Source organism: Meriones unguiculatus, chromosome 1, assembly GCF_030254825.1.
Source record: "Meriones unguiculatus strain TT.TT164.6M chromosome 1, Bangor_MerUng_6.1, whole genome shotgun sequence".
In the NCBI taxonomy this organism is placed as follows: Eukaryota; Metazoa; Chordata; class Mammalia; order Rodentia; family Muridae; genus Meriones; species Meriones unguiculatus.
Window position 1 is genome coordinate 193,371,874 of NC_083349.1, and position 16,986 is coordinate 193,388,859.

The 16,986-nt window shown below is 51.1% G+C and overlaps 1 protein-coding gene across 1 annotated transcript in view; it reads right to left on the minus strand.

Moving 5' to 3' along the window:
• Positions 1–16,986, minus strand: part of Ccdc33 (coiled-coil domain containing 33) — a 92,399-nt gene that overhangs the window by 62,302 nt on the left and 13,111 nt on the right. The window contains 1 exon segment of the mRNA XM_060374823.1: positions 9,173–9,330. Within this exon segment, the coding sequence (XP_060230806.1) occupies positions 9,173–9,330 (158 nt within the window).

Sequence of the window (16,986 nt, forward strand, 5' to 3'; positions counted from 1 at the left end):
CTGGAGTTCTCTTTATTCCAGGCCCACTCAGGGTCCTCTGAGGTCATATAGAGGAAGGGAAAGCCCTGACTCCTCTGGACTCAGCCAAGCCCTGTGCAACTGCTGGGCAGGAAGGTGCACCCAGGGGATCCTTAGAGAGAGGAGGGCTGACATGAGGCAAGTAGAGTCCAACTTGAAGCCTTCTCTCACCCCTCTCTCACTTCAGACTCAGCCGGACAGTCACACCCCTGTTTCATGCATCCCTCCCCGGCTCCAATGCTGCTCACGTGCTTGTGGGCTCCTGGCTAGCCAGAGCCTGTCACTCAGGGCATAAATGAGCTGCTATCTTCTGCAAAGTGATGGGGCTCTCACCCCGAGTTTTATTGATTAATTGCAGACTAATGAGCCATCACCAATTACTGGTGGTGTTACACCTGGTGGGCCTCTATGCTGCTTAGTTTTTGTCAGTTTGATATCAACTTAAGACGTTCCTGAGGAGACAGAATCTTAACTGAGGAACTGTCTCCATCACCTTGCTTTATGGAGCACTTTCTTGATCATTAACTGACGTAGGAGGGCCTGGCCCACTGTGGGCAGTGCTATCATTGGGCAGGTGGGTCTGGGTTGCATGGAAATGGAGTTGAGCACACCAGGCTTTGAAAGCAAGCCGGTGAGAAAATTTCCTCATTAGTTTCTGCTTAAGGATTTGCCTTGAGTCCTGCCTTGGCCTCCTTCCTGAGGAACTGTAACCTGTATGCTGAAATTAACCCTTTCTTTTCCAAGTTGCCTTTGGTCATAGTGTTTATGGCAACATGGAAGAAAAGCAGGAGAGCCTCCACTCACAGAAGAGCTGACTGCAGAGCCAGGAAAGTGAGGTCAGGGAGCCTCACTAACAGAAACCGAACTCTGATTTAGTTTTGGAAACAAGAAAGAACATCTGGTCAAACCAAAGCTCTTTAAAGTTCAGGCTGGGTGTGGTGGCACATATCTGATTCTGGCACTTGGGAGGAGAAGATTGCCACAAGTTCGAGGCCAGCGTGGTCTAGATGGCAAGTTCTAGGCCACCCAAGCCTCCATAGTAAGACCCCATCTTAAAAAGCTAAAACAACAAACAAACAAACAAACAAACAAACAAAAATGAGACTTGGTTCTTTCCTTATCCCTTTCCACTTCAGCTGTCCTTAGAGGAACCTTTCGTGAGGTTGAGTAGGGATTTTCCCGTATAGTTCAAGAGAGGACTGTGATCCATACAGCCCAGTGTCTGGGGTAAATTTAGAGTATGTGTGAATGAGGATAACAGATGACTGAAGAGCACATGGAAGTAGTTTTCCCTGAAGCTGTGCTGGGCATGCCTGGCTTAGATGCTGGGACCCTGCCTGTAACTGCAGCAGCCTCTAGCCCTGTCCTGGAAGTAGAAGGCAAGCTCAGATTCCAAGGGCTGTCCTAGTAGAATATCCTTAAAGATGGGGGAAGCAGAGCCTGGTGACTGGTTCTGACTGCCTCAGATCCATCCAGATCCTGGCCTCCCCATTCTCAAAGGGCCTCAAAGCTCGATCTTGACTCTGGTTTTGTTAGACACATAGATCATCCTGTGAGTCCCCAGTCACAGTTCTGAGCTGGTCCTGGGACCAAACTCCTCCAGTACCTTCACTTCACAGCACCTAGAGCACTGTCCTCAGGTCTGAAAATGCCTGGGAAAACCCAGTCACACCTAGCAGCCCTCCCCAGTCCTCTTAGCCCCCTTTCTGTGGGAACTAAGGGATTTTTACCTTTTATCATCTCCAGAAATAGAGCCCACAGCTTTCTCAGGCTGCTCCCACTCAAGGCCAGAGGGGGCAGGTTAGGGTTTAGGCATACAGTGGTTGATCTGAGTCTTGGTTCCTGGCTCCACTGCTATGGATTCAGACTTATTCTCTAAACGTTTCCTCCACGAATGGTCCCAGAAAACATGAGACAGCTCTGACTACATGCCCATGCTTAGGACTGAGGAGAGGCACAAACTGGATCCAGGGCTTCTGGGGTTTTTGGGGTGCAGTGTGAGGGTGCCTGGGGCGGAAGAGACTTCAAGGAGAGAAATGGCACACAGAAGATGCACCAAATGAGTCGGAAGCAACAATATTTGCAGGCATGGAGACTAGAGGGATGGCTGGAGGCAAGGAAGGAATCTGGTCATCCAGGAAATGAGAAAAAGGAAGGCCTCAAGGACAGGGGATGCCTGTTCCCACAGGCAGAGGGACAGTGCCAGGGAAAGTCACTCTCCTGGGAGGAGACCAGCTGGCAAAGCTGGGATATGGCATTGGGTCTGAGCTGGGCAGGGAGGGAAGAGCTATGATAGACCACTGAAGATTCTAGCTAACCAGGGCTTTCTAGCCTGCATTGCAAGCACTGATGGATTTCACATAGAAACCTAGATTTCAACCCTGAGTATGGACAAGGAAAGCCCCAGTTCCCCCAAATCAGAAATCAGTAGGCAGTTGCTGATGTGCAGGGTGCTCTGAGGGAGCCAGGGCCCTTGGCTTTGCCAGGCTCTTCTATGCCCTGTTATATCATACTCCAATGACCTCAGGATTATGTCGCAGGTCTGAGGCTGTGGACTTTGGCATTGTTAGGAAGCCCCTTCTGATGGAAGATGTGTGGCTGAGCAGAGGGTGACAGACACAGGAAGGAGGCAAGGACAGGTAGAGCTAAACTGAGATCCACAAACCCCTGCAGGTGGCCTCCCTCTGTCTTTGCTAGGCACTACATCACAAGACGCCTGTTTCTGAAGGCCACGGGGGCCCAGCAGGGCCAGAGGGAAGGCAGGCAAAGCTGAGAGAGAAACCCAAGCTCCCAGCTGCCCATGGTGTCAGGGGAGAGAGAAGCCCTGTAGGAGTTCTGCACATGCTCAGTGACAAGCTGTGAGGCCAGCCTGTGCACGCATGTGCCACAGACTCCACAAAGAGCCCTTCCTGCCCCACTGCTTACCCTCCTCCAGGCATGCTTGCTTCTGTTGGGCAACATTGCCCTCTAGGCTGTTTCTTAGGAGTCGGGTGCTCTGGATAGAGCTCACGCTGTTAGGGGCTGAAAGCTCATTTCAGACTGAGACATCAGGGGCTCATGTGCTGAGTTGATGGGGAACATCTGGAGAGAATGCTTGTAACTACAGTCTGGCTGGGGTGGGGTGTCTCAGGACAGCCGTACTCTAACGGCTGCCACCAGCTGTGTTTACAGCTCAGGGACACAGGGAGGTTCTCACTGAACAAAAATTTGGAGGCTCTGAGCCTCAAGAGTGAAACCATATGGAGCAGGTGTGGGCAGAAAATTAGGCTGCAGGGCTGGGGCCTTAGAGAATGATGGAGCCCCCAGGCCCACCCAGGATCTGCTCCCCAGCCTTGATCCCTGCTAGAGTCATGAGTCAGGTGGGAGCTGTTATCTTTATCCGCTCCACTCCACAGCCAGCCAGTCTCCTCAGTCCGGTCCTTCACTCTCAGCCTTCCTGGCTACTGCGAGGGGACAATTTCACTTCTTTCTTAGGGCCCCGGTATTATGAGTGTATGGGGGCCTGGATGGTGCTTCAAGCAGGACAAAGTTATCCATGGCCACTTTTTCCTGGAACTGTCCCTCAAGTATGGCTACTATTATTGTTAGTTTTGCTAAGCTCAACCCCACAGTTACTAAGGAAGAGGTCACCTATAAGTCACTTTGGGCCTTTACCTTCTCTGCTCAGATTCTTGCTCTCTGCAGATCCTTGGCCAAAGGTGGAGCAAGGAGATCCAGAGCACAGGTTGGGTCCCCAGGCTGGTCACTGGACCTCTTTGGAAGGCTGAGTTAGGGCCTTGATGGCAATAGCCGTCTTCCAAGAGTGGCAACTGCTGCATAAAAGATCAGTGCAGCCAGGAGGTAGAAAGGACTTTGGATTTCAGAATCCTGAATCCTCATTTGGGGGTCTATTTGCTGTGTGATCTCAAGATCCTAGAAATGCTCTGAGCCTCAGGAAGCCCATATGTAAGATGGGGTCTGAAACCCACACACTCTCTGGGCACACTTGTCATCTATTTCCAATGTCCTTTCCAACTAGTCACATGGGACAGAGCTGTCTGTGACCAGGAGCAAGCTCAGTGGGCATCAGGGTCAGGGCTCACTCCTGATAATGACTGTCTGCCCCTGACCTGTTTCTCACCCTTAGCTCAGCTAAGTCAGGCCTGGCCACATGCACAGAGGAACCACCCAGGCTGGCTCTGTCCCCACTCATTAGCTTGGGATAGCAGGCAGCCAAGGCAGAAGCTGCCAACACTGGCAGCTCTTCCCCAGACTTTGGCCAGGCATCAGAATCTGCAGTCCATCTCCTGGTGCTCCCCCATCCGGCCCACTGGGATACCCCCACCTGTCAGGACCACTGCCTTCCTGGTCCCTGCTGGGCTGTGACTGACAGGTCTCTCTGTGCCAGGCTGGGAGATAGGTGCTGGACACTGGACAAGTTGGGGGAGACCTAGGGGCCTTGGCACTGGCCCAGCAGACCTGGATGTGGAGTCTGTCTTATGCAATACAGTTAGGGAAGTTAAAGAACAGAGAGTTTCCCAGGCTATAGAGCAAGCCAGGTTACCAGAGCTGTACCAACATGGAGGCCAAAGCTCATATCCTGTCCATGGAAAGACTGAGACTTAGAAGACCATGGGGGTTTTGGCAGTCACACCAGAAGGCAGGGGCAATGGGCCAGACTCTGGCTCTTTCTGACCCCAGTTTGACTTCTTTCCACTGCCCTGTGGCTTTTTTTTTTCCTGCTGGGTTTCATGTGCCCAGTGTGAGTACTGGCTGAGGACTCCTTACCCTGTGTCTTGCATTAGACTTGCCAGCATTACCCTTGCCTGACTCTGTCCTATGCAAGGCTCTTAAAATGTTGCTAAATGAGGCATTTGGGCATGGAGAGGTCCATCCATCCATCCATCCATCCATCCATCCATCATCCATCCATTCCATAGGTAATAGGGAAAGAACAGTGAACAACAACAACAAAAACAAAAATCTAGTGGTTGCTCTTGGAAGCAGTGGGAGGGACCTGACAAACAGCACATGAATAATCCCAGGCAGAGCGCTATCACTGTGGAAGTCTATAGTCCTGTGAAGGGCTGCTTGCCTGTGAGATCAGGGGGCTATTCTTTGAGGAAGTGAGGTTGGAAGAGGAATACAAAGGCTTGGTTGGGGTTGGAGGGAACAATGTTCCCTTAAGAACTGGGGGAGGCCAATATGGCTGGAGCAAAGATAAAAAAGGAGGGTCATGCTGCTGGGAAGCTGGAGGAGTCAGAGAATGAAGACTCAAAGTTCTCTCCAACCTGGGACATTTGAACTCTGACCGATATCTCCCTATATTCTCCAAACCCAGACCCTGGCACTACCCTTTTACTCTGTTTTGTGAGTTCAATGAGATGCCACATTAAATGAGATAATGTGGTATTTGTCTTTCTATGCATGGCTTATTTCACTTAGCATAGTGCCTTCCACATTAGAGATTACATATGACATGCATATGTGTATTATGTAATCATGTGTATATGTATACACATATAAAATTATTTCCTCATTCATTCATGGGTAGATGTTTAAGTTCCATATCTTCAGGTGAGTGATGCTATAACAATACAAGGATGCAGATATTGCTTCAAAATGCTGACTTCATTTCCTTTGGATATGTATTTAGATATAGGATTGATTGATCATATACTAACCTTATTTTTAATGTTTGAGGAGCTTTCATGGTGTTTTCCGCTGTATGAACTTGCATTTCTAGCTATGTTGTAGAAAGTTTTTCTTCTTTCTACATCCTCACCACCATTTGAAATTTTTCTTATTGCATTTAATGATTTAGTTTTGTGTACCTGTGTGTTCATGGGGTGGATTGGCACGTGTGCCACCGTGTATGTGTGGAGGTCAGAGGACAACTTTTGGGAGTCAGTTTTCTCCTTCCACGTGTGGGTTCCAGGGCTGAACCCTCTGTCTCAAGTGCCCTGAACTGGCTGCCTCTTGTCTGATGAGAGCCTTCCCAAGGAGTGGGTGGGATGGCATTTAAGCTCCGATTTGCATGTCTGTGGTGATTAGTGTGCTGAGCATCTTTTCTTATACCTGTTCTCCCACTTGTAGGCCTTTCGTTTATTTTGTTTTATTTCACTTTATTTTATTGAGACAGTTTCATGCAGCCTTGGCTAACCTTGAATTCGCTATGTAGCCAAGGATGACATTGAACTTCTGATGTTCCTCAGTGGGCTGACCTTACAGCACCGTCATGCTAGGTTTATGTGGGGCTGGGAATCAAACCCAGGGCTTTGGGCATGCGTGCTAGGCAGGCAGTCTGCCAGGTGAGCCCTGTCCCGGCTTGCTTCTGTGGCTTCTGTGGGAAAGTTCAGGTTCTTTGGGTGTGTGCGTGCATGCCCGCCTGCATGTGTGTGTGTGTCCTGTATGTGTATCTGTGTATAGTGTGATAGTGGTGGTGCTGGGGATCAAACCCAGGACGTGGCATATGGTAGGCAAGCACTCTCCCACTGAGCTATACTCTGAGCATCCTTTGTCCATTTTTGTTTTTCTTTGGTTTGTTGAGACAGGGTCTCACTGTGTATCCCTGGCTGGCCTGGAACTGGCCTTGTAGATCAGGCTGGCCCAAACACCCTGAGATCTGCCTCCCTTAGCTCCCTACTGCTGGGATCAGAGGTGTGTGCTACCACAGCAGGGCCTTTTAAAAACCACGTTGATTTTCTTGCTCTTGGAGTATGTAAATGCTCCGTTTGCTCTGGGCGTTGATCCCTTGTTAGATGTGCGGCTTGTATGCGCTTTAGCGCTTTAGACCATTCTGCTTCTTCATGTCAGTGGTAGTTTTCCTTTGCTGTACAGAGTTTTCAGCTTCTTGTCACCCACTTGTTTATTTTACTTTCATTGCTTATGCTTTTGATGTCAAATTAAAAAAAAAAATCATTGCCAAGACCAATGTAAGGATTCTAGGGAAAACTGTTTACTTCTAAGATCTTTACAGTTTCAGATTTTACATTTGAATGTTTATAATTAAAAAGAACCACATTTAAATATTCATATGAGAAAATACTTTAGTGGACATCTTTTTTGCACACTTTGTTCTGTGTTGTAATCAGACCTGGGAAGGCATCAAATTCCTTCTAGGGTCTAGGGCCCAACTCTAGGACCTTGGGAGTTCATCCCAGAGTCCTCTCTCTGGGATGTCTACCTAGGGCTGGGGGTTAGCCCTGAAAGCCATCTTCAGGTCCTGGCAGCTGGGCCTTCATTCCCAGAAGCCCTCCCTTCTCCTTTTCATTTGCATCTCATTAGCACCACTTGGAGCTGCTGGCAGCTCAGCCTGGAGCTCTGGGACCAGGCTGTAGCCTGGCACAGGCCCTGCTCCTATCATGGAAAGGGGAGTAGGAATGCACACCTCCCACTTTCCACCCCACATGCTGTGCCATTGGGTCGGAGGGACTAGGATCTTCTCAGCTCTCCACACTCCTATCCAGCCTCATGTTCCCTAGGCTCCCTTCCCTTGCGTGTTCCCATAGCAACAGGGTGATGGTGCAGGGGTCTTAGAGTGACACAGCCACCCAGCTACCCTCCCCTCCACAGCCCAAGCTGGACTGGTGACAAGTAGGGCTTCAATCTCCTGAGATGATCAGTGATAATTGGTTTATGGAAATAGCTGAGAAGCCGAGGGATGCTCCCCAATAGAAACCAGCCTCCCGCCAAGCCAGCTTTCTGCCACCTGTCTTTCCCTGGTTCAGAAATAGAGCTGGGGGAGGGGAGGCCAAGAAGCTAGGCTGGGGCTGGTGTGGTTTTTCCAGGGAAACCAGGCAGGGAACCTGTTGTTCCCCAGAACAGCCTCTATGCCTGCTTGCCCTGTGGAGAGGAGATGCGAGATGCCTGCTTGTCAACTTAGCCAGGCTTTTGCTTCCTTGGCCCATGAGTCCATGCTTATGGTGGGTGCACTGTTGGAACAATGGGGCTGGGACAGAAGCCTCAGCTCTGGGGAGACAAGAAGCATATGTATTGTGTGGTTGTTGCTAGGGGATCTGGTCTGATGGCTGCCTGGAGGAGGAGGCATGAGGGATACTTTGAAGATGACATTTCAGTGTTTGTGCGCATGAGGCATTCGCCAAAGGGACCGAGCAGTAGGCAGGAAGTGCCTGATGGATGCAGGAAGGTGTCAGATAGAAGGGTAGGAGGTCCCAGATGCCCAAAGTCTCCTTTCTAGCACAATGCTAATGTTCAACCTCTAGAGGGAGTGCTGGCAGGCTACCATGTTGCCTCATATGCTCTTTGAGGAGAAATGGGGCTCATGAGATGGGCAGAAGACGAGGCTTGACAGGCCCTGGCCACCAGGCTAAACAAGTATGTACCAAGAACAGCTGGGTTTGTGTGTGTTGCATTAAAGGACTAGAAGCTATATGGCAGAAATGGCTAGGAATTGCTGAGGGCCCACAGGAGGGCGATTACCAGCTGCAAGACCTCTTGGGCCCCCCAAAGCAGGAAGAGTCTTTCTGTGACAGGAGGATATGAACTTGAGAAAGCTGCATAAAGATTAAAGTAGGCGAACAGCCAGCCAGTTGGCAGAGAAAGACGACAAGTCCTTCCCCACCCAGGCTCAGGTAACAAACAGAGCATTCCAGGGGAAAACCGTCCTTGACAAGGTGGGATGTAAATGACCATGGAAGGGTAATCAGCCCACGCTGAGTTTTTCCATGTTTGCTTTCCCAGCTCATTAGCCCATCCCCCTCTTAGAAGCACTGTTTCTATTTCTAACTATGTGTCGCTAGTTCTGTTCTTCTCTTCTTTCTTTCTCTCTTTCCTTCCTTTTTTCTCTTTCCTTTCTTTCTTCTCTCCCTTCCTTCCTTCCTTCCTTCCTTCCTTCCTTCCTTCCTTCCTTCCTTCCTTCCTTCCTTCCTTCCTTCCTTCCTTTTTTTCTCTCTTTCTTTTGCCCTGGGACAAACTTCAGACACCCTAGACCTCAGATCCTCTTCTAACATTTCCGCTGACCATCCCCACCCCACACTGAGCCCAGCCTAGGCTCTACAGAAGACAAGGGCCTTGCCCCTGTGAGGTCAGGCCCACTGGGTCCTGGCAGCAGTTACCACACAGCAGTGGACAGGACAGGCTTTTCATTTGCACAGGAGCTCAGTTTCCTAATATTCATCAGATGGTTTCTACCCCACTTTCCCCAGCTACTTACACCACCACGTAGGGCCATGGCTCGGAGCCATCCTTGCAGGTAGGAAGGTTGGTAGCTCCATGCAGAGTGACCATGACAGTCTCCTTATTACAGGGAGCCAGGTGGTTGGTGTCAAGATACTGGGAGGGCTCTGGGGGGTCCTTTGGTTCTTCTGGAGCCTGTGGGGGAAAATCAGGGAGCACTTCTCTTTACCATGACCTACAACCTCTACCAGGCAGGTTGAAGCTTTTGACCTTGTAATTTAGGCTAGGGAATGTGTTTAATCACAAAACAAAACAAAACAAAACAAAAATCATGAAGAAATTTAATAAAAAAACCGGTGATGACAGTGCACACTTAAAATCCCAGCCCTCAAGAGGTAGAGGTGAGAGGATCAAAATGACCACAGTTCAAGGTCACCTTCAGCTCCTCCAGTTTGAGGCCAGCCTGGGCTCCATGAGACCTTGTTACCAAACAACAAATGTGTCAGTGAGTTGCCTCAGCTTTTGCTGTGTAAGCCTGATGACCTGAGTTGGATTCCAGGAACCCATGATGGGCAGAGAAAATTGACTTCTAAAAAAGTTTTCCTCTGATCTCCATGTGCAATCTATGGCACACATGTGCCTGCATAGTCATACGATATGCAATGAAAATAATGTAATTGAAAATTACAAATTCTGTGTTGAGCTGTGTTCACATGTAGCGGTGGCTGCAGGAGGCTGGATGTAGCCTGTGGCTGCAGGCTGGAGAGGCCTGACTGTCTATTCCTTCCAGTACCTTTTCCTCTCTGTAACATCACCCTGCTTCCTGAACTACAGAACAGCAGCCTATGAAGCCATTTTCTCCCTACCTCTGTCTTATACATTGCTTCTTCCCCAGCCTTTGACGTGTCCCCTCCTGCAGCAGAAGTCAGCCCACCTTAGTTTGTAAGCACCCCTCCACAGCCCTCCGCTTCTGCAGGAACCTCAACGCCACACGCTCCTCAGTCCTAGTGATGCCACCTTTCTTCTTTCCTGTGCCTTACCTCAGACCACTGGCACCACCTCACATTCATCCTATGAGACAATGAGGGCTGGGACCAGACATGAAGCCTACTCTGCTCTCCCCTGATGACCCCTAGCACAGGAAGAGGAAGCAGCATGGCTTAGCCATGGACATATTTAGCAATAGGACTTGATTCAACTCTCGGGTCCATGGTACTGCCTGAGTGACCGACCACCTCAGGAGCCACAACTCCCTTATTCATCCCCAGCCTCCTCCCCCAGCCACCTCCCCACCTTTGTCCTGGTATTTCCATGGCCTGGGCAACTCTTTCCAGAAGACGCCAACCCCTGCATCCCCTGCCCCATCCCTCCCTTGCTGCAGGCAGTGGCCCCTGCCTAACAAGTTTTCTCATTATGAGGTGAGAACGGGGCTTCCCAGCCCTAGACATGCCCATTCTGTAGAGACTCCTCCTCTGCCTCTGCCTGAGGAGTAAATCTGCTCCCTCCCCCAGCAGGACCCGGCAGGGCCTGTCACCATCTGCAGAGGTGTTGATGAGAGTTGCCCAACCCCCTGAGAGGCAAGAGTAGGTGGAAGGGAGGGGAGGCTGCCAGTGGAAGAGGAGCAGCTTCTCAGACCACTGCCTCTCCGCACTGTGTGCCCTGCCACAACCAGAGGTCACACAGCAGCTTTGCTCTCCCGTGTTCTGCTGTAGGAGTGGCAGCAGCTGACGAGCCAGGAGGCCCAGGTCGCAGCAGCTCTCATCTCTCCTGAGGTGCTCCCTCTTGGAGCCTGTTTTCCTGCACACCAGTGGGGATGTCTAGAATGATTCATAATCCAGCTTTTCCAGGCTTTGGTGTGTTTAGGGTTCTGTGAAGTTAGGCGAGGAGAAGTGACTGATGCCCCTGGTACTCCAGATGGACACCCTTGCTGCCATGAGAGCACATGCCTGCCATGGCACCCTGGTGGTACACGGTGAAGGCTCTTGTGCAAGACAGTTGTTTACGGGGCTTCCCAGACTCCTAGGGAGCCCTGCAGGGCACCAGGCTTCTGCCAGGTCCAGGGACTGGGTATGTCCTCCATGCCTCCCTCTCAGGACAGCCTTCCAGGAAACCCAGCTTGCAGAGGTTTGGAAGGGAACTGCCTATGCTTCATTTGCGTGCTCGAGGCCAGCCTCTAGGCAGGCACCTCCTGGTGAGGCCTGCAGGCATGTACTCCATGGACAAGCTGGGTCTAGGGTCTGGGATGCTGGGCCCAAGTTATGCCCTGTAGAGGAAACAGGTGGTGAGCCAGGGCTGCGAACCTTCACCTTTGCGTCTTTCCTTCCTTATGGTATGCCTGCATCAGGACCAATATGCTCTGTCTGTCTCTACCCCTGGTCATACCGAAGAATTTGTGAAGGAATAGAAAATATATATGCTAGGTTACAGGGTGAGGAGGAAAGTATGGGTAAAGGTGCTGACCCTGAGCAGAGACTCTTTTTTTCATGAGAGCGAGCTCCGTGCTCACTATGGCCTCTCAGGCTCTATTCTCACTCACCCATGAGGCGCTGCTAAGGTACAGAAATCAACAGACTACAATCTCGCAGACCACAGACAGCAGGCTGGTGGTAAGCACAATTTCCAAGTCTGCTGATTTCCAAGCAGAGTTTCCTCAGCCATTCCTTAGGACTCAGGCCCTGGGCAGCCTTAGAAGCTGCTAATCCCAATGCCTTGGCTATCCATGCAAGTAGACTTGTCTTCCACATTTGCTATAGGTGATCCCTCTACCCTGCATCAAGCCTCATAACCTAAGACACCTTGAAAGGTCAGAGCAGACTTCAGGACACCAGCAGTGGGCTTGTGCAGAATGAGGAGGGGGCTAAATTCAGATCCCCAACACCCACATAAACTCTGGGCACACGGCAGCCTGACTCTGTGGTTTCAGCGCTGGCAGGATTGGGAGTGGAGGATGTAGAAGGGCATCCTGGCTCCCTAGAGCTCACTGGCCAGTCTAGCAAATCAGTAAGCTCCAGGTTCAGTGAGAGACTCTGACTCAAAAAATATGAGGGGGTTGACAAAGGAAAACACTTGACGTCTGTCTCTGGCCTCTGTGCATGCATGCATCATGCACACTCACGCACACACATGCACATACGTACATGCATATGCTCATCAAAGACATATGAATACACGATACTGTAGAAAGGGCATCCTTAGAAAGAGCCCGCTGCCTCTGGTCTGTCCTTATGGATAAACGACACAGTCACAGGCTTGGTTTTGCTACTGAATTAAAGTGAGAGGTGAGCAAGCCCTTATGCCAAACTGCTGGCATGTCACCGCTCTGATCCCTCCTGGTATTATCAAAATGACCACAAGTTCAAGGTCACCTTCAGCTCCTCCAGTTTGAGGCCAGCTTGGGCTCCATGAGATTGTGTCACAGAACAACGAATGTGTAAGTGAGCTGCCTCAGCCTTTGCTGTGTAAGCCTGATGACCCGAGTTGGATTCCAGGAACCCATGGTGGGAGCCTCCTCCCCTGGTAGGTTCTTGCTCTTATCTCACAACTCTTATTTATTGAGCACCTACTTTGTCCCATGCACCGTTCTGAGTGTTGGAGATAGAGTGGTGATAAAAACAGACTCCCCCAAAATGTCTTCTTTGCAAAACATCGGATCTATGTTCAAGGTGAGGACAAGGATGAGGAGAAAGAGGGGTCAGGGGACTATCCGTTCAGGCAACAACATCAGAGGGCTTTCAGGCAAGGGCGGGCCAAGTCAGCAACCACCTTTGAGGACGCTGTGTTTTGTCTCTGAGAGCCTCAGAACAGGACTGCTCCTCAGGACCACTCACACCACAGCAACGACTGAAGCCCAGAGAAGGAACACTTTTGTCAGAGAACAAGGATGCTATCCTGCAGCGGCAACGGACCCTGCCCCAGCCTCACCTGTGTCTTTTGTCGTCCCATCCTCTTGGGGGAAGAAGTGTTCACTTAGCAGTCTTGGGGGTTGGTGTCAGCCCTGGGCATGGGCAGGGGTCAGTCATGAGCCTGGCCAGTCAGCTGGCCCAGGTGCCCGGAGTCTTTGCCCATCGGCGTGGTCTGATGGGTGCCACACACTGGGTTTGGGGGCCTGGACTGCGTAGGGGAAGTCTGAGTGGGTGAATGCAATCTGGATCTTTCTCAGAAGTGAGAGATTCTGTGGGTGGAGGTGCCTTGGGATATTAGGGCCCTGGCTAGCTAAGCAGGGGGTTATGGAATTGATTCTTGGCACCGTCAGGATGGTGACCTGGGGTGATCCTTGTTCTGCCCAGTCATGGGAAAGTACAGAGTTTTCCATTCAGCTGGATCACCTAGGCAACACTGTATGACATCACAGGACAGAATCAGTCACACAGATGCAGCCCAACAGGGTGGAGTTGGAAGCCCTCCTCTTTTTCCCCAGAACTGCCTGTTGACCGGTCCCAGCCGTCCTGTTCCTGGTGACTGTGCCCAGCTAGCCACACTTCGTGCCCAGCCCCCATTGTTCCCATTGCAGTGCAGGAGACCCAATCACCACGTTGCAATAACATCCTATCAGTTGCCATCCAGCCTCTTAGAGTCTTCTGCCTAGCGATAAACACAGGGCTGGGAGAGCACTCGGTCAGTAAGGTGCTCGCCTTGTGAGCACGGAGACCTGAGTTCAGATCCCAGTAGCCATGTAAAAACCAGGGCGTGGCAGCGAGAGAGCCCACCTCTGGCCTGACATCAACCTCTGGCTTCCACGTGTACAAGTACTGACATGCAACCCCACCTCGTGCACCCCATGAGTGTCCACATACATAAAGCACACAACATAACCCTTACAAATCTCAAGGGGGTGCTTTCTCCTCGGAGGGTGGTAGGACTATGGGCGGGGGAGAATGGAGAAAGGACTGAAACATTACTGGTGTTACTTTTTTTCTTTTAAGAGAAGAATTGCTTATTTACATTAATGTGCATTTTCGGCATGTATGTCTGGGTACCGCATTGCTTGCAGAGGCCAGAAGAGGGCGGTGGACACACTGGGCAACAAGAGGGCTCAGGTAGCCGGATGTGGTTCAAAGGCAGGCTCGTTTCCTGCTTCGGTCTCCCCAGTCCCAGGGACAGTCTACCTGTACAAGTCCAGCAAAGTGTCTCTCTTGCTTGGAGGCTCCAGCTAGGCCTCCCTTCTCTCCTTAGAACTCGACTCCACAGCTCTCTCCGTTCCTTTCCCCTTCTGCTGAGCCGCAGGGTTGGATGAGGTGGGAAACACAGGCCGGGATTTTTGTAGCAAATGACCACTCGTGGCTGTGTGATTGTAGGTAAAATATGAACTCTCCCTGGGCTTTAGTCCCCTTCCTCATGCAGTGAGGAATCAGGGCCCCTACAGGGGATGGGTGAGGTAAAGAGAGAGCTTCTTAAGTTCTCACTCAAGCTTGGACTTGGCTTTTTCTGGCAGACACATCTGAGTTAGAGAAGTAACAAATGCCTGCAGACACTAGCCACACACTAACCCAGCGCTCGGCCATCCTGCCCTCCCAGATACCCTGGCCCATCCCGTTCCACTCCCAGGCCCGTTCCCATGGCCACAGCAACACAACCCGCTTTCCTGATCTGTGGGGTCTCGCCAGGAACCCCCCTCCCAAGCAGCCTCCTCTGTGCGTGAGGACACCTGCCTGAGTTTGGGCGGCTTTGGGGCAGCCCTTATACCTTACACTTGTTTAATGATCGTGGAAAGAGGGCTTGGGACCCGGACATGCCGCTAGGTTTTTATTTTGATAGCTGTTAACTCAGGAAGTTCCCTTACAGCATTGACTTCTTCCAGCCCTGCTGGTGTATACAGTAGGTGCTCCCTTGATGGTTGAAAGACATGAGACTGTGCAAAGACCCCATGCTCTGACATGGTGTTGATTCCACAGCCAGCTGGCTAAGCCTCCAGGGGCTGACGTGACCTCGCATCACCTATGAGTGTGAGGCTGTGGGTTTCTGTGGAGATCCTGGATTTCAACACGGCTGTGTAAAGCTGGTTCACACTTTCTACTAAAGTGCTGTCTGAGTCTGTGCTTAAGTGCCTGTAGTCATACTGTGCTAGGAACATCCTGTAAGAATGTTCTGCCTCTCCAGTCTTCTCCCTACCGTCTTTTTGGGAGGGGGTGGACTGTTGGATCCCTTTGTAAGGCCTCCTGTTCCCTCACACCAAAGAACCTGAAGACAGAATGGACCACCTCCTCAACAGCTTGGCAGGAGGGCAGGCGAGCATCTTTCAAGGCAGTTTGAGTCTCTCTGCCATTGCCACTTAGGATGTAGGTGTACATCATTTGGACCCTTGATCCTTTCTTCTTTTCCTCCCTGTTCTGTGCCTCAGTAGATGATTCTCGGCTATGACCGCACTGGGTTCCAGCTGGGTTGGGCTTCCTTGAGGTGCCTGCTGAGATGTGAAAACCCATCCCCTTTGTGGGGTGTGTCTTTCCACCCAAGGTCACCCAGGCTGCTGTCCCGGGAAAGATGTCCTTTGGGCTAAGTTCATGTTCCCTTCAGGTCTGCAGTCACAAGGCTGCTTGATATGACAACCCCCATCTTGTTCTTTTAAAACCCGAGGCAGCTGCTGTTTGAGCCCTCATAGGCCTGTGCCCTCACCTGACATCCTACAATCATCACCACCCTACCCTGGCACCTTTGTACACCCCAGCATTTAACGAACAGTGACTATGAGGTGGGGCTCTGGCCAGCAGCTCTAAGCACACTGTCTCAGTTGAGCCTCACATTCTGATCCTTGGAAACAACTTTTGTCATTCTCTTTGTCACAAGAGACAGGTGCTCTGAGGAAATGGACCTGCCTAAGGCCCCTGGCTCTGAGATAAAGCTGGGATTTGAATCCAGGCTGGCTGGCTGGAGTTCTGTGAGCATCCCCAGCAAGCCCCTGTGGCCTGCCTGTTTCTTTTGGGAGAAGGAATTGAATTCTCCTTAGTTCTCTTTGGAAACCAGGTTACACAGGGTTAAGATCAGATACAAGTATCTTGGGTTGTTTTTGTTCTTACTGTTTTGTGCTGTGGACTGACCCTGGGCATGGTAGGCAAGCCCTCTAATATTGAACCCACCCCTCAGCCACGCTTAATGAGGGCAGGAAGGTGGCTCTGTGACTGGGAAGCAAGCTGCTGTGCCTTGGAGGCTAATCTGAGCAGAGTGGCATGGCAAGTGGAGGAGGCCACCACTTCCTGGTGCTAAGAGATCATTTGCCCTGACCCCAGCAGGTAGTGTCGTGATGTCTGAACTGAGGTTGGTAGCATTAATGTGGCCCTGGCTGTCTAGTTTTGGCCTGTGGGTGCAAGCTGCAGTGACAGGACCTAATGGCCATGCTAGCCACAGTTAACAGTGGACCGTCCAGGAGATTACTTCTGTCTCCCCTCAGCCCTGTAGTATGCAAAGGGGATCTCAGGGAACCTCAGGAAATGGCTACTGGGCTGAATCGGGGTGTGTTCAATGTTCTCTCGGCCCCTAATAACCAGGACAGTTAGGCTAAGCAGTAGCATGTGAGCAGAAGGGATTTCAGCTACAAAGTACATGATGCCTTGGGATCTGTAGGGCCCATCCTTCGCCCTGGTCTGCTGTAGTTCCTTCCTCCTTAGTAACCTCAGCGGCCTCATCAGCTAGGTGACTGCACAGGCTGACTCCTGTGGAGGGGCAGAGGGCTTTAGACAAGAGAATGGGGCGAGGAGGAACTAGGCATCCCAGAAAAGGTTCCACTCATGTTTCTACTCATTTATGTGACAGAGAGCACCCATGGCCCTGGCTTTGTCTCCAGCGGGCACAGGAGTGACAGGTTGGCTAGTTCTGCTCCCATCTGCTCAGCACGCACCCTGATTGATTACCCTGTTGGAA